Raw genomic sequence first — 20,869 nt, forward strand, 5'->3', positions numbered from 1 at the left:
ACAGTTAGCAGAATGGAAGAAATGTGAAATATTAGATATAGCACAAGAAAATGAGATTTTGAAAGATGTGAAGAATTTTGTTTCTAAATGTGTTTTGAGAGGAAATAATGCTTAAATATTCAGAAATGTTTTGAATACAAAGAGAAGCAAAATTCCACCTAAAGAAACCTAAAATTTCAAAAACGAGTCAGCCTTTTCCACAAGTAGTTACCATCTCATGTCCTTTGATGACCTCAATTATGTCCATGATTCCCAAATCTATTAACTTTAATTAAAGTTTTCTCCAAACCTAAAAATCCAAGAGCCTTTGAATATTTCAATATTTCACCTACATATCCCAAAGACAATTCAAACTCAACATGTCAATAACTTTCCTTTGTAAGCCTGTTCTAGTTCCTGTTTCTTCTTTCATACATAGGAATTATCCATGTGATTCTTAAGCCAGAAACCACACCTTGTTAATTTTACTTCCTTAAGAGATCTATTTCTCTCACTGATACTCCTACTATTCTCTACTATTCTAATATAGGTCTCAACACTGTTTTCTTAACTAGTGTCCCTGTCACTATTCTCATTTCCCTATAATCCATCTCTCATATAAATTTTAAAATGCCAGAATATTTGTTACAAAATAAATACCTAATTGTAACATTTCATTATCATTATTTCAGTGACCCTCAATATCCACAATGACAGAGCTCACACTAAACATCACATGTACTTTTATGATTTTTCCTTATCTATCCTATCTCTTCATATATCTATATCCCATCTTTTTATATATATCTCTTCATATATCTAGATCTATATATATAGATCTAGATATATGAAGAGATGGGATATATACATACATATACACACACACATACATGCACTATAAGGCTGCAATTAGCATCATAGCAGAGAAGGGACTGTCTGCCTATCCCATCTTTTCTTTGCCCTCCCATATGTATCTCTCTACAACCTGTTCTCTGGCCAGGGAAAACTATCAGGCAGTGTCATGAAATGCTCTCATGAAAGCCACTGGACTCTCACTTAAGCTGTTCGACCTGTCTGGATCACCCTTTCTCATTGTCTTCTTCCCCTAAATATTCTCCTGACTACTATCTAGTCATTTTTCAGGGCAGTCCAGGCACCATCACTTACTTAATGGAAGGTTTTTCCAGACCTTCCTCCTCCCTTAACCCAACTCCCAGGCTGAATCACGTGTGTTTTTGCCCAATTCCAACAACACGTTGTGCATATGTCATTATGGCACTTAATACATTCTACCATAACAGTACCTTTCTCTCCTTATTACACTAGAGGCTTTGAGAAAGCATACCATTCACTTTTTTTTTTTTTTTTTTTTTGAGACAGAGTCTTGCTCTGTCATGCAGGCTGGAGTAGGACGGCACAAACTAGGCTCATTGCAACGTCCACCTCCCAGGCTCAAGTGATACTCCTGCCTCATCCTCCCAAGTAGCTGAGACTACAGGGGTGTGCCACCATGCCCGGCCTCACCCTCAGTTTCTTTGTTTTTTTTTTTTTGTTTTTGAGACGGAGTCTCGCTCGCCAGGCTGGAGTGCGGTGGCTGGATCTCGGCTCACTGCAAGCTCCACCTTCTGGGTTCACACCATTCTCCTGCCTCAGCCTCCCGAGTAGCTGGGACTACAGGCGCCGCCACCACGCCCGGCTAGTTTTTTGTATTTTTAGTAGAGACGGGGTTTCACCGTGTTAGCCAGGATGGTCTCGATCTCCTGACCTCGTGATCCGCCCGCCTCGGCCTCCCAAAGTGCTGGGATTACAGGCTTGAGCCACCGCGCCCGGTCTGCACGCGGCCAGCAACATCTTTTTTCAACAACAAAAATGTGGGATGGAGGTTATCATCCAGCTTTATTCATCAGTCCTACGTGACCTATCATCAAAGCCTGGGGATGATGTAAAAGTGTGCTCCTAGGGCCGGGCGCAGTGGCTCACGCCTGTAATCCCAGCACTTTGGGAGGCCGAGACGGGCGGATCACGAGGTCAGGAGATCGAGACCATCCTGGCTCACACGGTGAAACCCCGTCTCTACTAAAAATACAAAAAACTAGCCGGGCGAGGTGGCGGCGCCTGTAGTCCCAGCTACTCGGGAGGCTGAGGCAGGAGAATGGCGTGAACCCGGGAGGCGGAGGTTGCAGGAGCCGAGGATCCGGCCACTGCACTCCAGCCTGGGCAACAGAACGGGAGGGAAGAAGGAAGGAAGGAAGGAAGGAAGGAAGGGAAGAAGGAAGGAAGGAAGGAAGGAAGGAAGGAAGGAAGGAAGGAAGGAAGGAAGGAAGGAAGGAAGGAAGGAAGGAAGGAAGGAAGGAAGGAAGGGGAAAGAAAGAAAGAAAGAAAGAAAGAAAGAAAGAAAGAAAGAAAGAAAGAAAGAAAGAAAGAAAGAAAGAAAGAAAGAAAGGAAGGAAGGAAGGAAGGAAGGAAGGAAGGAAGGAAGGAAGGAAGAGAAGGAAAGAAGGAAAGAAAGAGAAGAAGGAAAGAAGGAAAGAAGGAAGGAAGGAGAGAAAGAGAGAGAGAAAGAAAGAGAGAGAGAGAGAAAGAAAGAGAAAGAGAGAGAGAAAGAAAGAGAGAAAGAAAGAGAGAAAGAGAGAGAAAGAGAGAAAGGAAGAAGAGAGAGAGAGAAGAGAGAAAGGAAGAAAGAGAAAGAAAGAAAGAAGGAAGGAAGGAAGGAAAGAAAAAGAAGGAAAGGAAGGAAGGAAGGAAGGAAGGAAGGAAGGAAGGAAGGAAAGAAAGAAGGAAGGAAGGAAGGAAGGAAGGAAGGAAGGAAGGAAGGAAGGAAGGAAGGAAGGGAAAGAAAAGAGTTCTCCTAGTTCTAAACACTATTACAAAGGGTAACTACCTGAAAATATGCTTTTAAGAAGAAATTAGTCTCACTACTTTATTGTCATGCTTTATATTTTGATACCTGAATTAGTTCTTGTCAGTTAATGTTAATTACTAATTCATGATAGAAAAATCAACTTAAAATATTAACTACTGGATTTGTACACATGCTTCCTAAGACTATCTTAAAATATTTCAGTCAGATTTTGAAGTTTCAACTCTCTAGAAAAAAAAAATTTGAGAAAATTAGAATATTTTATTCAGATTCTAGTTTTTAAACCATAGTTTAACATTTAACATTTCATTTAAACGTTCCTTATAAACCACAGTTCTCAGAACATACTTTCATTGCCAAACTCTCTCCAAGGGATGCAATATTCTCAGATTTTTTATCCAAACATGCTTGCAGGCATTCCTTTTCTTTAGCCAGATCATTGAGGGTTCCACCAAGAATGCTGATTTCTTCTCGCTGTGCAATATTTTGCCTTGTGAAATTATCTAAATATGCAATCATAAAAGTGTTGCTTTAATCAAAATAATTTTTTTTCTATTTCAAGCAGATTATCGTACTTTTTGAAGTTCTCCTTACTTCTAATGTATTATATTCAATTACTAACAATGAGTGCTATATCCCAAATTAAAAAATGCTTTTTTGATTAAAACCTACAGTGAATTACAAAACTCTAAATGGTGCATAAACACAAAAGCACAATACCAATGAATTAGAATAGTGAAGGAAAGCTCTATATTGCAAGTTCTCAAAGTAGACTTACATGTATGATGGGAAAAGAGAGAGTGGGTGGATGAAGTAAGTGGAATATCAAAACAATCGGTGGCATTTCTCCCCTCTAGTTTCCCCTCCCCTCCCTCTAGCCTAGAAGCACTGTTGTATAAAAAGTTGGTAAGTAACAAATCTTAATAAAATATTCAATTAAGTCTTTAAAATAAAATATCTTCTAATAGTCTGATATTTCTAAAATAGTGTTATAAAAATTCCCAGGAAAAAAAAAATTCATCCCAGGAAGTATGATTCAATTTGTGAGAACTCTTGCAAGCCAGTGTCAGTGTTGAAGGCCTGAATGATTGGTATAGAAGAAGAGTTTTCCAGTTGTGGCTTCTCAACCAGCACCATCAGCATCACCTGGGAAATGTACATTCTTAGGCCTCTACTCCAGACCTACTGAAACAGAAATTCTGGGGGTGGGCACAGCAATTTATGTTTTAGAAACTCCTTCTTTCCCCAGTTATTCTAATGTATAATGAGGATTGAGAACCACTCATCTAGAGTAGGGGTTCTAAGGTATTAGATTTACCTACAGAAACTGATAGAGACACAAAAGCTCTGGTCCTAGCCTACTTCAAGGAGGCTGGCTCCAGTGATCTTTATTAGCTCTCAAGGTTCTGACACAGATGAAAGTTTGAGAACCACCGGTCTAGAGCTCTACAAGGGAAGCTCTGTTAGACCAGACTTCAAGATTAATCCCTACTAGGTTAATACCTGTGAGGTCCATCCAGGAGCAGTGCTAAGGGAGATAATACCATATTGTCATATGCCAAAAACTTGATCTATATAGTACTGGAGAATACGCCATGTCTCTTTTTGCAGGCAGAATTGCCTTTAAGGCAACCCACATGTTTCGTGTGTCCTGATATCTGATTCATTCCCACTGGCAATCAAACAATCAATACATCTCTAAAATAACTCTAGTATCTCCTAGCTTAAAAAAATTATCAACCTAACAGCCCACTCAAACTATTACCCTATTTTCTTGCTACCCTTTAATAGCCAAACTTCTTGAGAGACTTCTTTTCTGTCCCGACTTCACTTCCCATTTATTCCTCAACCCACTCTATCTTCTACATCCAACACTCCATTCAAACGTTTATTTTTTGGTGTTACCAAATCTTCCCATGTGCCGAATCCAATAAAAATTTTTTTTAGCCTCACTTATTTCACTTCTCAAAAGTGTCTGACAATTGATCATATCCTCCCCTTTTAAAAACACTTCGCTTTCTGGTCTTCCAAAATAACACTCACTTCTGGGTCTTCTTCCTACTTCTTTGGCTTCTTCTTACTCAGTCCTGGATCCTCTTCTCCTCATTCTCTACATTTCCCTAGGTAATGTCATGGTTTTAAAATATCATTTATATGCTGATGTGTCCCAAATATGTATCTTTCTCTTCTGAGACACAAATTTAAATATTCAACTACTTACCTTAGATCTTTATTGGGACTTAAAATACCCAAATATGAGTTCTCCTTCAATATTACCTTTTATATTTCTGTTTTAATATTTCCTGGTTTGATACATAGTATCTCCACCTACCTAGTTGTTTATACCAGACATTCTTGAACTATATAATAGCATGTTAACAATATTTCCTCTACTTTAAAATAGGCTCTTTTATAGCCCTGACCAAAATTTTACCCTATAAGATTAAGTTTTGACCATATTTTCATACTGATCACTAATAAGAAACATAAATAGGAAACTTTAAAAAAGTAACTTTCTCTACAAACCCCAGTAATATCATAGACATAACTAACCATATGTACACTTTCCACCAAAAGTAATATATAAATACTATGTTTCATTACAGCAGCTATGGACAAGCTACATTACACAAAAAATTCAAATTTAAGTTATCATAAGTTTACAAACAAATTTTAACTTTCACTAAGTACTTATGGTGCTAAATCTAAAAAAATTTGCTGTCAAAAAAATGAATTTTTCTATTATTTTTTATTCATAAACTTAGTTAAGGGCTTGTTTCCAAGTTTATCTATGTTATACTGAAGAGAAGAAAACATATCTTTGCTACCAAACTTAAGAAAAACTAAAAGTAATATCAGGAGAAAAAAACTCACCAATTTTTTCATCCAAGCACATAATTTTCTCCTGAGTAAGCTGTAGCTCATATTTTTTCTTAGCAAGGTGTCGCTGAGTATCAGAAAGATCTTTTTCTGTGTTTTCATACAAAAGTCTGCAAATATTTTAATAATAAAACTAATTCTGAAATTTTTGTTTTGTCATTTTGTAGTGTGTTTAAATCTAAAAACTTTTAAGGACACTAATATACTTATTTCCTCTTAATATCTTTATACAGTTTTAATATTTTCATTACAAAACTAGGAAGTTTAAAAAATAAACGGTAAGAAGGGATCTTCAATCCACTACTCCAATATAAGCTACTATTAGCATTTTGGTAATACTACCTTCCCTAGGTCCCTTAATGCCAAATCAGAGCAATCAGATTAGGAACCATTATGTTAGCTATGGTTGGGGTTTGTCTGCCTCAACAGCCTTGGGTTTTATGTTTTAATTCAGATAACAAGATGAGGCCATACAGATGTCTGCAACACAAGAAATAGAACTGAGGTGTCCCATGTAAATACAGAGCGATATACCATCAGTGAGAAGGTCAAACTAGAGAAAAACACCTTGTCAATTGCTGCTAGGCTCAGGAAAATAATAATAACAAAGAGTCTTAATCTCAATCTAAAACATCAAAATAAAATTTGGTTCCTGATTGGTCATATAATCAGGAACCCCTCACAAAACTCCAGAGGCATGCTCTCAACCCAAGCACAGAACTAAACCCCAGACAAAAGCCTATGGAAAATGATCTCATAATTCAAAATTTAAAAATACATCAAGAAACAATCCAACCTTAGTGGGAGTCAAAAGACACACAAACTAAATTAGATCCCTAAGAACTTCAGACTACAGCACTATCAAATAGAAACTTAGAAACACATGTGTTTAAATACAAACATATAAGTAATAGCATATATAAAAAAATCAACACATTTGGAAAAGAACCAAACAGAACTTCACAAAGTTAAACTAATATCAAAATTTTAAAGATTACAAAACTCAGTGGACAAGTTAAAAATACAGACTAGACACTGCCAAAGAGATAACTGGTAAACTGGGGGGAAAAAACAGATCAGAGGTCCTATATTAGAGCACAAATAAAACAATGAAAAAATACAAAATAAAGGTTAACAGACATAAAAGACAGAATAAGAAGGTCCAATATTTACCAAATCAAAATGCCAGTAGGGAAGAATAAAGACAATATTCAACAAAAATAATAGCTAATAAAAGATGACATCCAAGACTAAAGAGGTATTAATCTGTATCTATTAAGACAATTATAAATGGGGGAGGATAAAAGGACTTAAAAGGAGGCAAGATTTCTATACTTCATTCAAACTGGTAAAATGTGACACCAGGGGATGGTGATAAGTAAGGGCAATTCACAGAGCAACCACTGAAAAGTCTATAGACACTCAAAAATACTACAGATATCAAAAATGGGATTCTAAAAAATGTCAAGTAATCCATGAAAAGGCATGAAAACAAAAACAGAGACATGACAAACAGTGGAAAGAAACAAACGAAAAACATCCCCAAAAACTAACATGGAGAATTGAGCTCTGCCAATAATTATATTAAATGCATATGCTCTACCTTATTTTTAACAGCCATAACCTGGAGACAATGAAAATGTCCCCCACCAGGTGAATCGCTGAACAAATTATGGTACATTCATACTATGGAATGTTACTCAGCAATATTAAAAAGTAGCAAAATTTAATACTCGGCTGGATCTCAATGGCAAGCAAATCTTGAAAATCACATCTGTATGATTCTATTCCTATAACATTCTTGAAATGACAAAATTACAGAGTTGGAAAACAGATTAGCGTCAGATATTAGGGATCATGGTTGGGGAAGAGGAGATGTGACAGTAATGGAGTAGCATGAGGGGTATTTTTGTGGTAACAGACATTTTGTGTCTTGAATGTGGTAGTAGTTACATGAAACTACATATGTGATAAAATGACAGAACTGTGCAGAACTATGCACAGACATTGTACCAATGTCAATTTTCTGGCTTTGATACTGTACTATAGTGATACAAAATGTAATCATTATGGGAAAGTGGGTGAAGAGTATACATCAACTACTCTGTATATTTTTGCAACTTCCTCCAAATTATGAAATTATTTTAAAGCAGTAAAACAAAAAAAAAGTCCTAGATTTAGGCTGCACAATTACACCAATTAAATTAAAATACCTGGGAATGAGAATCAACATCACTATTGTTTTTTAAAGCTCCTCTTTTGATTCTAATATGCAGCCAAGGCTGTTAAGGAATGCACCTGCTATGGTTTGGATGTGTATCCCCTCCAAATCTCATGTTGAAATGTGCTTCCCAATGTTGGAAGTGGGGCCTGGGGAGAGATGATTGGATCATGGGGGCAGGTCCTTCATGATGGTTTAACACTATCCCCTTGCTGATAAGTGAGTTCTCACTAGTTAGTTCACATGAGATCTGACTGTTTAAAGAAGTCTGGGACCTCCCCTTTTCTCTTGCTCCTGCCCTTGTCATGTGATGCACTGGCTCCCCCTTTGCTTTTGCTTACCAAGATGGTAAGCTGTATCGGGCCCTCACCAAAAGCAAATGCCAGCACCATGCTTCCTGTACAGCCTGCAGAACCATGAGCTAAAATAAATCTCTTTTCTTTTAAAATTACCCACACTCGGGTATTTCTTTATGGCAACACAAGAATAGACTAATGGAGACTCCTGATGTCTCTTCATCCAGGGGAGCAACGGGTGAAAAATTAACAAAGCAGGTGTATATGAGGCAGAAAGTGATAGTGGTTTTATGGCATCAGCGTGTCTCCAATCCCCCATACCATGAACTCAAAGAGGCTGACATTTTTAGTCACCCAAAAGCATTGTTTTACACAATAACTTATATCTCCATGGGAAACTCTGTTCCAGGGCCAAAACTGTAAGACATTTGAGAAGGCCAGTCATTTAAAAACAAAGCAAAACAAAACACACTGATTACAAAATCAAGCAGAAGCAGGTATATTAGAATAAATGCATCCAGGCCAGGAGTGGTGGCTCATGCCTGTAATCCCAGCACTTTGGGAGGTCGAGGCGGGCAGATCATGAGGTCAGGAGTTCAAGACCAGCCTAATCAACACGGTGAAACCCCATCTCTACTAAAAATACAAAAATTAGCCGGACATGGTGGCGTGCGCCTGCAATCCTAGCTACTCAGGAGGCTGAGGCAAGAGAATCACTTGAACCTGGGAGGCGGAGGCTGCAGTGAGCTGAGATCGCACCACTACACTCCAGCCTGGGTGACAGAGTGAGACTCTGTCTCAAAATTAATTAATTAATCTAAAAAATACATCCAAAAAATTAATTAGCCCAAAAAAAATTAAAAGAAAGGAGAAGCCAGGCATGATGGCTCAAGCCTGTAGTCCTAGCACTTTGGGAGGCCAATATGGAAGGATCACTTGAGGCTGGAAGATCAAGACCAGCCTGGGCAACACAGGAAGACCCTGTCTCTACAAAAAATTTTTAAAAAATTAGTCAAGTGCGGTGGCACATGTCTGTGGTCCCAGCTACTTGGGAGGCTGAGGCAAGAGAATCACTTGTGCCTGAGAGGTCAAGGCCGCAGTGAGCTATGATTATGCCACTATACTCCAGCCTGGGCAACAGAGGGCGATCCTGTCTTAAAAAAAAAAAAAAAGTATTTTTTTTCTGGAGTTCTAGAAAAATTTAAAAAACTAAATAAAAGACACTGCTAGATATTATCAATATGAAAAAAGATAGGGAAAATGGTACAAATAACAGTCATGAGAAATGCAGTAGATGAAGTTAAAAATATATATGGTGAAACACTTGATAAATGAATTAGCACACTGACAACAAATTGAAGAAATTTTAGTAGAAGGATAAACAAATAGAAAACAAGAAATAAATTTAGAGGACTTACCAAAGCTGACTTTGAGACTTACTACACTATTCAAGACGGATTGGCATCAGTATAAGGATCAACACATAGACTAATAAAGCAGAATACAGAGCACAGAAATAGACCACGGATATACGGTCAATCAATTTTCAATAAATATATCAAAGCAATCCAATGGGGAAAGGAAACAACTGGTGCTAAAACAACTGCATTACCCTGAGGGATGAAATATTCTGCACAACAAACACCCATGACAGGGGTTTACCTACATAACAAACCTATACACGTACCCCTGAACTTAAAAGTTGGAAAGTAAAATAAAATGAACAAAAACAAACCAAAAAAACCCAATTGTATTGCTGTATGGAAAAAAAAGAACTCTGACCACTACATGACACCATACACAAAAAACTTAACCATAAAATGTAAAATTACAATGCTTTTGGAGAAAGCATAAACATATATGTTAAAAGTTTTAACCAATCATAGCAATCAAATCCAAGAAAATCAGAATCTACTATGACCAAGTGGGGTTTACCCAGGAATGCCAGATTGGTTTACAATTTGAAAATTAAAAATTAATCATTAATAACTCATATTAACAGACTAAGAAAAAATTATGATATCAACAGATGCAGAATAAGCATGTGACAAAATCCAATATCCATTCTTAATAAGAACACCCAGCAAACTACAAATAGAAGACACCTTTTCCAATCTCATAATAGACATCTACAAAAAGCTTATAGCTGACATTACAAAGATGAAAGGCTGAATTGCTTTCCTTCCAAAATCAGGAACAAAACAAGGATGACTGTTCTCATTCCTCTATTCAACACCGTACCAGAGTTTCTATCAAGTAAATAAGGAAAGAAAAAGAAACACAAGGCATTAAGATTAGAAAAGAAGCAAAACTCTTTATTTACAGGTGACATGATAATCTACATAGGAAATCCTATAAAATCTACCAAAAACCTGAGGCTAGATGTTCAAGGCCACCCTGGACAACATAGCAAGACCCTATGCGTGCTGGCTCATGCCTGTAATCCCCACACTTTGGGAGGTCCAGGCGGGCGAATCACAAGGTCAGGAGATTGAGACCATCCTGGCTAACACAGTGAAACTCCGTCTCTACTGAAAATACAAAAAATTAGCCGGGTGTGGTGGTGGGTGCCTGTAGTCCCAGCTACTTAGGAGGCTGAGGCAGGAGAATGGCGTGAACCTGGGAGGCGGAGCTTGCAGTGAGCCAAGATCACGCCACTGCACCCCAGCCTGGGCGACAGAGCGAGACTCCGTCTCAAAAAAAAAAAAAAATTTTTTTTTAGGCCGGGCACGGTGGCTAATGCCTGTAATCCCAGCACTTTAGGAGGCTGAGGCAGGCAGATCACCTGAGTTCAGGAGTTCAAGACCAGCCTGACCAACATGGAAAAACCCCACCTCTACTAAAAATACAAAATTAGCTGAGCGTAGTGGCGCATGCCTGTAATCCCAGTCACTAGGGCGGCTGAGGTAGGAGAATCATTTGAACCCAGGAGGAGGAGGTTGCAGTGAGCCGAGATGGCACCATTGCACTCCAGCCTGGGCAACAAAAGCAAAACTCTGTCTCAACAACAACAAATACACACACACACACACATATATACACACACATACACATATACACACACACACACACACACACACACACACACACACACACATATATATTTTTTTTTAATTGGCTGGTCACGGTAGCGCATACCTTCAGTCCCAGCTACCCGGGAGGCTGAGGCAGTGCCATCTCTGGAGCCTAGGAGTTTGAGGTTGCAGTGAGCTGTGATCGCACCACTGCTGTCCAGCCTGAGTGACAGAATAAGACAGTGTCTCTAGAAAAAGAAACACTAAAATTTTTGTTTATCAAAAACAAAGCAATTACAAGCAAAAAACAAGCCACAGACTAGTTAAAAAAAATCATACTACATTTCAGATAAACGGTTTCTAGCTACAATAATGCCTACAAATAAACAATAAAAATCACCAAGCGAAAAAATGAGCAATAGAATCGAACAGACACTTAACAAAATAAGATATACAAATGGCACACCAAACAGGCACTCAACATCATTAGGAATCAAGAAAATACAGATTAAAACCACACAATTATATCTCTTCACATCCAGTAAAATGGCTAAAATCAGAGACTGAAAATGCTGCTAAGGACATGGATGAAACAAATTAAACTCTTATACAACCTTTCTCACGTGGGGTTCTGTGGGAAAAAGAACTAGATAAAATTAATTCAGTGACTATTTTCTCAGTTCTCTCAAGGATAGCCCAAAGCTAGTACAATTCTAGATTCCTATGAATCCAGGAGAGATGGTAATTCGGTGTAGTAGCCCCTCTTATCTGTGGTTTCTCTTCCTGTGGGTTCAGTTACCCACAGTCAACTGAAAAGAGAGAGGCCACATTCATAAAACTTTTACAATATGTGGTTGTAATTGCCCTATTTTATTATTAGTTATTGTTGTTAATCTCTTACTGTACCTAATTTATAAATTAAACGTTATCATAGGTATGTATATTTAGGAAAAAACACAGAGTACATACAGGGTTCAGTATTAATAGCTGCGGTTTCAGGTATCCACTGAGGGTCTTGGAACATATCCCCCTCGATAAGAGGGGACTACTATATATACAATAGGTATATATACAATAGATATCTTAGCAAATTAGAACTCAATTCTCATTCTCTCTGAGAGGCCTGATTTAAAAGGGCTGCATTATACATTGTTACTGGGACGGTAAAATCATAGAATCACGTGGAAAACTGATCATTCCTTATGAAATTAAACGCATGCTTACCATGTAACCCAGTAATTCCACTCCTATTTATTCAAGAGAATAAAAACACATGCCCATAAAAAGGCGTGTGCAAAAATTTTACAGCAGTCTTACTCTAAAAGTGTGTGACTAATCCAAATACCTATCAACAAAGGAGCTGAGATATTTAGACAGCCAAGCGAAATACAGGAGTAGAGTAAGCAGCGGGAAGAGCTCAGTCCCCAGGGAAGCCATCTCTGACACACTGTCTCACAGGGGTCCTTGGGGAGGGCTGCCAGAGGAAGTGGGAAAAGACCACAGGGAGAAGGAAACTTCCAACTGAATTTTGTAACAATTCCAACCGAATGTGAAGTTTCTTGGACAGAACTCAGGGAAAGAGGTGAAGCCCAAGTGCAGATGTGGGCAGGCGGAGTGGCACAAAACCTGAAAGCCCTGCTTGCTTTCTCAGCCAGGAAGCTGGTAGCCTGAGGCAAGTTCTTAGTTCTGCTTGCCCACTGCCTGTAAACAAACCCGGTGCTGTTGGTGGGGAACGCACGGTGGGAGTGACATTGGCCTTTTGGGTTGCACGGGAGCTGGGTAAGTCCTGTAACTGCTGGTTTCCCCCACTTGCCTAGTGACCTGCATGACACAGGAGAGACAGCCACAATCCTCCGGGAAGCATAACTCTGTTGGCCTGGGAACCACACTCCCACCCCCAACAGCAGTGGGAGCAAGCCCCACCCAAGGAGAATCTAAGCTCTGACACGACTAACCCTGCCCCCACCTGAGGGTCTTCCTCTATCCACCCTGGTAGCTGAAGACAAAGGTCATATTCTCTTGGGAGTTCTGGGGCCCCACTCACCATCTGATCCTCCCTATACTACCACAGCTGATGCTTTCTTGAAAGTGCCACCTCCTGGCAGGAGGCCAACCAGCACAAAACTAGTACAATAAACAATAATAATACAACTAAGGACCCTCACAGAGTCCATTTCACTCTCCTGCTACCTCCACCAGAGCAGGTGCTGCTATCCATGGCTGAGAGACCAGAAGATGGTTCATATCACAGGACTCTGTACAGACACCCGCCAGTACCAGCCCAGAACCTGGTAGACCCACTGGGTGGCTAGATACAGAAGAGAAATAACAATCACTACAGTTCGGCTGTCCGGAAGCCACATCCCTCTAGGAAAAGAGGGAGAGTACTACATCAAGGGAGGACCCCATGGGACAAAAGAATCTGAACAGCAGCCCCTGGGCCCCAGATCTTCCCTCTGACATAGCCTACCCAAATGGGAAGGAACCAGAAAAACAATTCTGGTAATATGACAAAACAAGGTTCTTTAACACCCTCAAAAAATAAAAAATCACACTAGCTCGCCAGCAGTGGATCCAAACCAAGAAGAAATCCCTGATTTGCCAGAAAAATAATTCAGAAGGTCAGTTATTAAGCTAATCAAGGAGGCACCAGAAAAAGGCAAAGTCTAATTTAATGAAATCAAAAAAATGATACAAGATATGAGGGAAGAAATCTTCAGTGAAATAGGTAATATAAATAAAAAACAATCACAACTTCTGGAAATCAAGGACACACTTACAGAAACACAAAATGCACTGGAAAGGCTCAGCAATAGAATCAAACAAGTAGAAGAAAAAACTTTAGAGCCTGAAGACAAGATTTTCAAAATAACCCAATCCAACAAAGACAAATAAAAAAGATTTAAAAAAAAATGAACAAAGCTTCCAAGAAGTTTTGGATTATGTTAAACAACCAAACCCAAAAATAATTGGCATTCCTGAGGAAGAAGAGAAATCTAAAAGTATGGAAAACGTATTTGGGGGAATAATCGAGGAAAACTTCCCTGACCTTGCTAGAGACCTAGACATCCAAATATAACAAGTTCAAAGAACACCTGGGAAATTCAGCACAAAAAGATCATCACCTAGGCACACAGTCATCAAGATACCTAAAGGAAAGACAAAGAAAAGAATATTAAGAGCTGTGAGGCAAAAGCATGAGCTAACCTATGAAGGAAAATCTCTCAGATTAACAGCAAATTTTCAGCAGAAACCCTACTAGCTAGAAGGAATTGTTGTTCTATCTTCAGCCTCCTTAAACAAAACAACTGTCAGTCAATAATTTTGTATCCAGTGAAACTAAGCTTCATAAATGAAGGAAAGATAGTCTTTTTCAGACAAGCAAATGCAGAGAGAATACACCACTACTAAGCCAGCACTACAAAGAACTGCAAAACGAGCTCTATATCTTGAAACAAATCCTCAATATACATCAAACAGAACCTCCTTAAAGCATAAATCTCCCAGGACCTATAAAACAACACAGTAAGTAAATACATACATGCATGCATACATACATACATACATACGTAAATACCGAAGTATTTAGGCAGCAAATAGCACGAGGAATAGAATAGTATGTCACATCTCAGTACTAACATTGAATGTAAAAGGCCTAAATGCTCCACTTAAAAGATACAGAATGGCACAATTGATAATTCACTGAACACATATCTGCTGCTTTCAAGAGACTCACCTAACACATAAGAATTCACATAAACTTAAGGTAAAGGGGTGAAAAAAGACATTCCATGCAAATGGACACCAAAAGCAAGCAGGAGTAGCTATTCTTATATCAGACAAAACAAACTTGAAAACAACAGCAGTTGAAGAAGACAAAGAGGGACATTATATAATGATAAAAGGCCTTGTCCAACAGGAAGGTATCACAATCTTAAATATAGAACAATTATTACTAAACCTAAAAATTGGCATAGACAGAAACACAATAATAGTGGGGGACTTCAATACTCCACTGACAGCACTTGACAGGTCATCAAGACAGAAAGTCAACAAAGAAACAATGGATTTAAACTATACCCTAGAACAAATGGACTTAACAGATATTTACAGAACATTCCACCCAACAACCATAGAATATACACTCTATTCATCAGCACATGGAATGTTCTTCAAGATAGACCATATCGTAGGCCACCAAACAAGTCTCAATAAATTTAAGAAAATTTAAATTATATCAAGTACTGTCTCTGACCACAATTGAATAAAACTGGAAATCAACTCCAAAAGGAACCTTCAAAACCATGCAAATACATGGAAATTAAATAACCTGCTCCTGAATGATCATTGGGTCAACAATGAAATCAAGAGGGAAATTTAAAAATTCTTTGAACTGAACAATAATAGTGACACAACCTATCAAAACCGCTGGGATACAGCAAAGGCAGTGCTAAGAGAAAAGTTCATAGCTTTAAATGCCTACATCAAAAAGTCTGAAAGAGCACAAACAGACTATCTAAGATCACATCTCAAAAAACTAGAGAAACAAGAATAAACCAAACCCAAACTCAGCAGAAGAAAAGAAATAATAAATATCAGAGCAAAACTAAATGAAACTGAAACAAAAGAAACACACAAAAATAAATTAATCAAAAAGCCAGTTCTTTGAAAAGATAAGTAAAATTGATAGACCATTAGCAAGATTTAACTAAGAAAAGAAGACAGAAGATACAAATAAGCTCAATCAGAAATGAAATGGGAGATATTACAACTGACATCACAGAAATACAAAAGATCATTTAAGGCTACTACAAACACCTTTACACACATAAACTAGAAAACCTAGAGGAGATGGATAAATTCCTGAAAATATACGACCCTCCTAGCTTAAACCAGGAAGAATTAGAAACCCTGAACAGACCAGTAACAGTGGGATTGAAATAGTAATTTAAAAATTGCCCACAGAAAAAAGTTAAGGACCAGCTGAATTCTATCAGACATTCAAAGAAGAATTGGTACCAATCCTACTGAAACTATTCTACAAGATAAAGATGGAATTTTCCCTAAATCATTCTATGAAGCCAGCATCACCCTAAATAGCAAAACCAGGAAAGGACATAACAAAAAGTGAAACTATAGACAAATATATCTGATGAATATAGATGCAAAAATCCTTAACAAAATACTAGCTAACCAAATCCAACAGCATATCAAAAAGATAATCCACCATGATCAAGTGGGTTTCATACCAGGGAGGCAGTGAAGGTTTAACACACTCAAGTCAATAAATGTGACAGACCACATAAACAGAATAAAAAACAAAAATCACATGATCATCTCAATAGATGCAGAAAAGGCATCTGACAAAATCCAGCATCCCTTTATGATTAAATCCCTCAGCAAAATCAATATAAAATGGACATACCTTAATGTAATAAAAGCCACCTATGGACATAACTACAGCCAACATAATACTGAAAGGGAAACACTGAAAGCATTTCTGTTAAGAACTGGAAGAAGAAAAGGATGCCCACTCTCACCACGTCCATTCAACATAGTACTGGAAGTCCTAGCCAGAGCAATCACACAAGAGAAGTAAAGGGCATCCAAATCAGTAAAGAGGAATTCAAACTGTCGCTGTTTGCTGATGATATGATTGTAGACCTAGAAAATCCTAAAGACTCCTCCAAAAAGCTCCCAGAACTGATAAATGAATTCAGAAAAGTTTCAGGATACAAAAGCAATGTGCACAAATCAGTAGCACTGCTATACACCAACAGCAATCATGCAGAAAATCAATTCAAGAACTCAACCCGTTGTAATAGCTGCAAAACACACACACACACACACACACACACACACACAACTTGGGAATATATCTAACCAAGGAGGTGAAAGATCTCTACAATGAAAACTATAAAACACTGCTGAAAGACATCATAGACGACACGAACAAATGGAAACACGTCCCATGCTCATGGATGGGTACAATCAATACTGTGAAAATGAACCTACTGTCCAAAGCAATATACAAATTCAATGCAATTCCCATCAAAATAACACCATCCTTCTTCACAGAACTAGAAAAGGCAATTCCAAAATTCACATGGAACCAAAAAAGAGTTCACATAGCCAAAGCAAGACTAAGCAAAAAGAACAAACCTGGAGGCACTGCATTATCCAACTTCAAACTATACTACAAGGCTACAGTTATCAAAAAAGCATGGTACTGATATAAAAATAGGCACTTAGACGAATGGAACAGAATAAGAACCCAGAAATAAGGCCAAATACTTAAAGCCAACTGATCTTCGACAAAGCAAACAAAAATATGAAGTAGGAGAAACGACACCTTATTCAAAAATGGTGCTGGGATAATTGGCAAGCCACATGTAGAGAATGAAACTGGATCCTCATCTCTCACCTTATACAACAATCAACTCAAGATGGATCAAGCACTTAAATCTAAGACCTGAAACCATAAAAAGTATAGAAGATAGCATTAAAAAAAACCTTCTAGACATTGGCTTAGGCAGAACCCAAAAGCAAATGGAACAAAAACAATAAGGAGGTGGGACTTAATTAAACTAAGTCTAAATTAAACTAAGTTTCTTTTGCACAGAAAAAGAAACACTCAGCAGAGTAAACAGAAAACACACAGAGTGGGAGAAAATCTTCACAATCCATACAACCAACGAAGGACTAATATCCAGAATCTACATGGAACTCAAACAAATTAGCAATAAAAAAAACAAACAATACCATCAAAAAGTGGGCTAAGGACATGAATAGATAATTCTCAAAAGAAGACACATAAATGGCCAACAAACAAATTAAAAAATGCTCAACATCACTAATGATAGGGGAAATGCAAATCAAAGACACAATGTGATACCACCTTACTCCTGCAAGAATTGGCCATAATCAAAAAAATAAAAAAACAATAGATGTTGACGGGGATGCGGTGAAAGGGACCACTTTTACACTGCTGGTGGGAATGTAAACTGGTACAACCACCATGGAAAACAGTGTGGAGATTCCTTAGAGAACTAAATGTAAAACCACCATTTGAGCCAGCAATCCAACTACTGAGTACCCAGAAGAAAATAAGTCATTATACAAAAAAGATACTTGTACACACATTTATAGCAGCACAATTAGCAATTTCCAAAATATGGAACCAACCTAAATGCCCATCAATCAATAAATGGATAAAGAAATTGTGGTATATATACCATGGAATACAATCCAGCCATAAAATGGAATGAAATAATGGCATTTGCAGCAACCTGGATGGAACTGGAGATCATTATTCTAAGGGAAGTAACTCAGGAATGGTAACTCTTATGTTTTCACTCATAAGTGGGAGCTAAGCTATGAGGATGCAAAGGCATAAGAATGATACAATGAACTCTGGAGATTTAGGGGAAAGCGTGGGAGGAGGGTGAGGGATAAAAGACTACAAATTGGGTACAGTGTAGACTGCTCGGGTTATAGGTGCACCAAAATCTCACAAATCACTTAAGAATGTACTCATGTAACCAAACACCATCTGTTCCCCAAAAATCTATGGAAATTTGATAAAATAAAAAAGAAAAGGTTCATATTAGAAATATTTTAAAAATTGTACTATTAATACTTTTATAAGTGATGATTCTTTAAAAAAATATATTGAAAGAAACAAGCCAGATACAAAAAAGTACATACTTTATAAAAAAGTGTACCTATCTATCTATAGATGGATAGATAGATATTTTTTTTTTGAGACAGAGTCTTGCTCTGTCACCAGGCTATAGTACAGTGGTGCGATCTCGGCTCACTGAACTTCCGACTCCCTGATTCAAGCGATTCTCCTGCCTCAGCCTCCTGAGTAGCTGGGATTACAGGCATGCGCCACCACGCCCAGCTAATTTTTGTATTTTTAGTAGAGACGGGGTTTCACCATGTTGGCCAGGCTGGTTTCAATCTCCTGACCTCGTGATCCACCTGCCTGGGCCTCCCAAAGTGCTGTGATTACAGGCATGAGCCACTGTGCCTAGCCAAAAAAAAAGTATATTGTATCAGTACATATGTAGGCAGCCCCAACTTTGACAGCCATGCAGGACCACAAAAATGACTGTACAAGTCGTCCAGGCAAAGTAATCTTTAATAATCAATGAGAAAAACAATTTTTCCGTAACTTTTAAATTTTTTGTCAAAATACAACTTTGTTACTGTCATTTATAAGTGTATAGCAAAATTTTAAAAAAACTAGTATTTATTGAGTACGTTGTAAATTAAAACATTAGATACATTGAGAATTAACATGATTCTTTATAAAAAGTTTATCAAGAGTAGTTTGAACAGTGCTTGCCACCTCTTATCAAAACAAAATACAGAGCAAGCATGTTTTTTATGTCTTGGCAAATTGTTATACACCTTTCTAAGTTTGGATCAGCTTCCATGTTTTACCCTTTATGCTTTCAATGGCATGAAACATCTCGGAGAGTTCTTTTAATATAACGGCTTTTGCCAATGTCACGTCTACTGGACTGCCTTCATCCTTTTTGTCACAATCACTTTCTTCTTTTTTTTTTTTTTTTTTTTTTTTTGAGACGGAGTCTTGCTCTGTCGCCCAGGCTGGAGTGCAGTGGCCAGATCTCAGCTCACTGCAAGCTCCGCCGCCTCCCGGGTTCACGCCATTCTCCTGCCTCAGCCTCCCGAGGAGCTGGGACTACAGGCGCCCGCCACCTCGCCCGGCTAGTTTTTTGTATTTAGTAGAGATGGGGTTTCACCGTGTTAGCCAGGATGGTCTCGATCTCCTGACCTCGTGATCCGCCCGTCTCGGCCTCCCAAAGTGCTGGGATTACAGGCTTGAGCCACCACGCCCAGCCACTTTCTTCACTTATGTTGATAAGGTTGCCTTTATCAGTTTCCCTGGAGGCATATCTAGAATCTCTTTAATGGCAGCAGCGTCAACACTTCGATGACAGTTATTTCTTCCTTAATTCCCTTTACATTTGACTCAAATTTTGCTTCCAGTGTTATAACTTTTCGTTTCTTTGTTGCATTTTCATCTTTGATGGCCAATTCCCCCTTTCAACTATCTGTGTTATAAAATGTCACATGTTTGTCACTGGGAAGGAGGCAACAGAACAGACTTTGCTATCTAAGCATAAACTGATTAACATGTCACTGATCAATCACCTACAGACTTTAGAAGATGTGATGTGATTGGTCACTGGTCATGATTTATATCTGTTATTTTCTTAGGGATCTGTAGATTAAAGAGCTAGCAGTAAGTTTGTACTTAATGCAATTACTCACAGTAATTACTCTGGTAACTGAAACTATGTTGGTAGAGAACTGATATTACTTAACTAAACCCTACTAACCAAATTAATGCATATAGAAACCATGCAAAGTGGGGACTCCCTCTAAGAAACTCAGATACAGGCAAAATTTACCTGTGGTAATAAGTGTCAGGCAATGGGGAGGAGGAGAACTGACTGGAAAGGAGAATAAGGAAACTATCTGGAGGGAAGGAAATGCTCTGTATCTTCTTTAAAGTATGGTTACACAGCTATATACAATTGTCTACATTCATCAAACTGACCATATGTTATTGCATATTAATGAC

General features: G+C 38.2%; 1 protein-coding gene across 12 annotated transcripts in view; it reads right to left on the reverse strand.

The window, feature by feature from the left end:
• The window catches only part of TSGA10 (testis specific 10), a 151,988-nt gene that overhangs the window by 86,852 nt on the left and 44,267 nt on the right, over window positions 1–20,869 (reverse strand). For all 12 annotated transcript variants that reach the window (XM_008008145.3, XM_038004191.2, XM_008008140.3 and 9 more), the window contains 2 exons: window positions 5,714–5,829; window positions 3,188–3,342 (listed from right to left, as the gene is read on the reverse strand). In XM_008008145.3, the coding sequence (XP_008006336.2) occupies window positions 3,188–3,342; window positions 5,714–5,829 (271 nt within the window). The remainder of the gene's footprint in view (window positions 1–3,187; window positions 3,343–5,713; window positions 5,830–20,869) is intronic.

Source organism: Chlorocebus sabaeus, chromosome 14 (genome assembly GCF_047675955.1).
Source record: "Chlorocebus sabaeus isolate Y175 chromosome 14, mChlSab1.0.hap1, whole genome shotgun sequence".
In the NCBI taxonomy this organism is placed as follows: domain Eukaryota; kingdom Metazoa; phylum Chordata; class Mammalia; order Primates; family Cercopithecidae; genus Chlorocebus; species Chlorocebus sabaeus.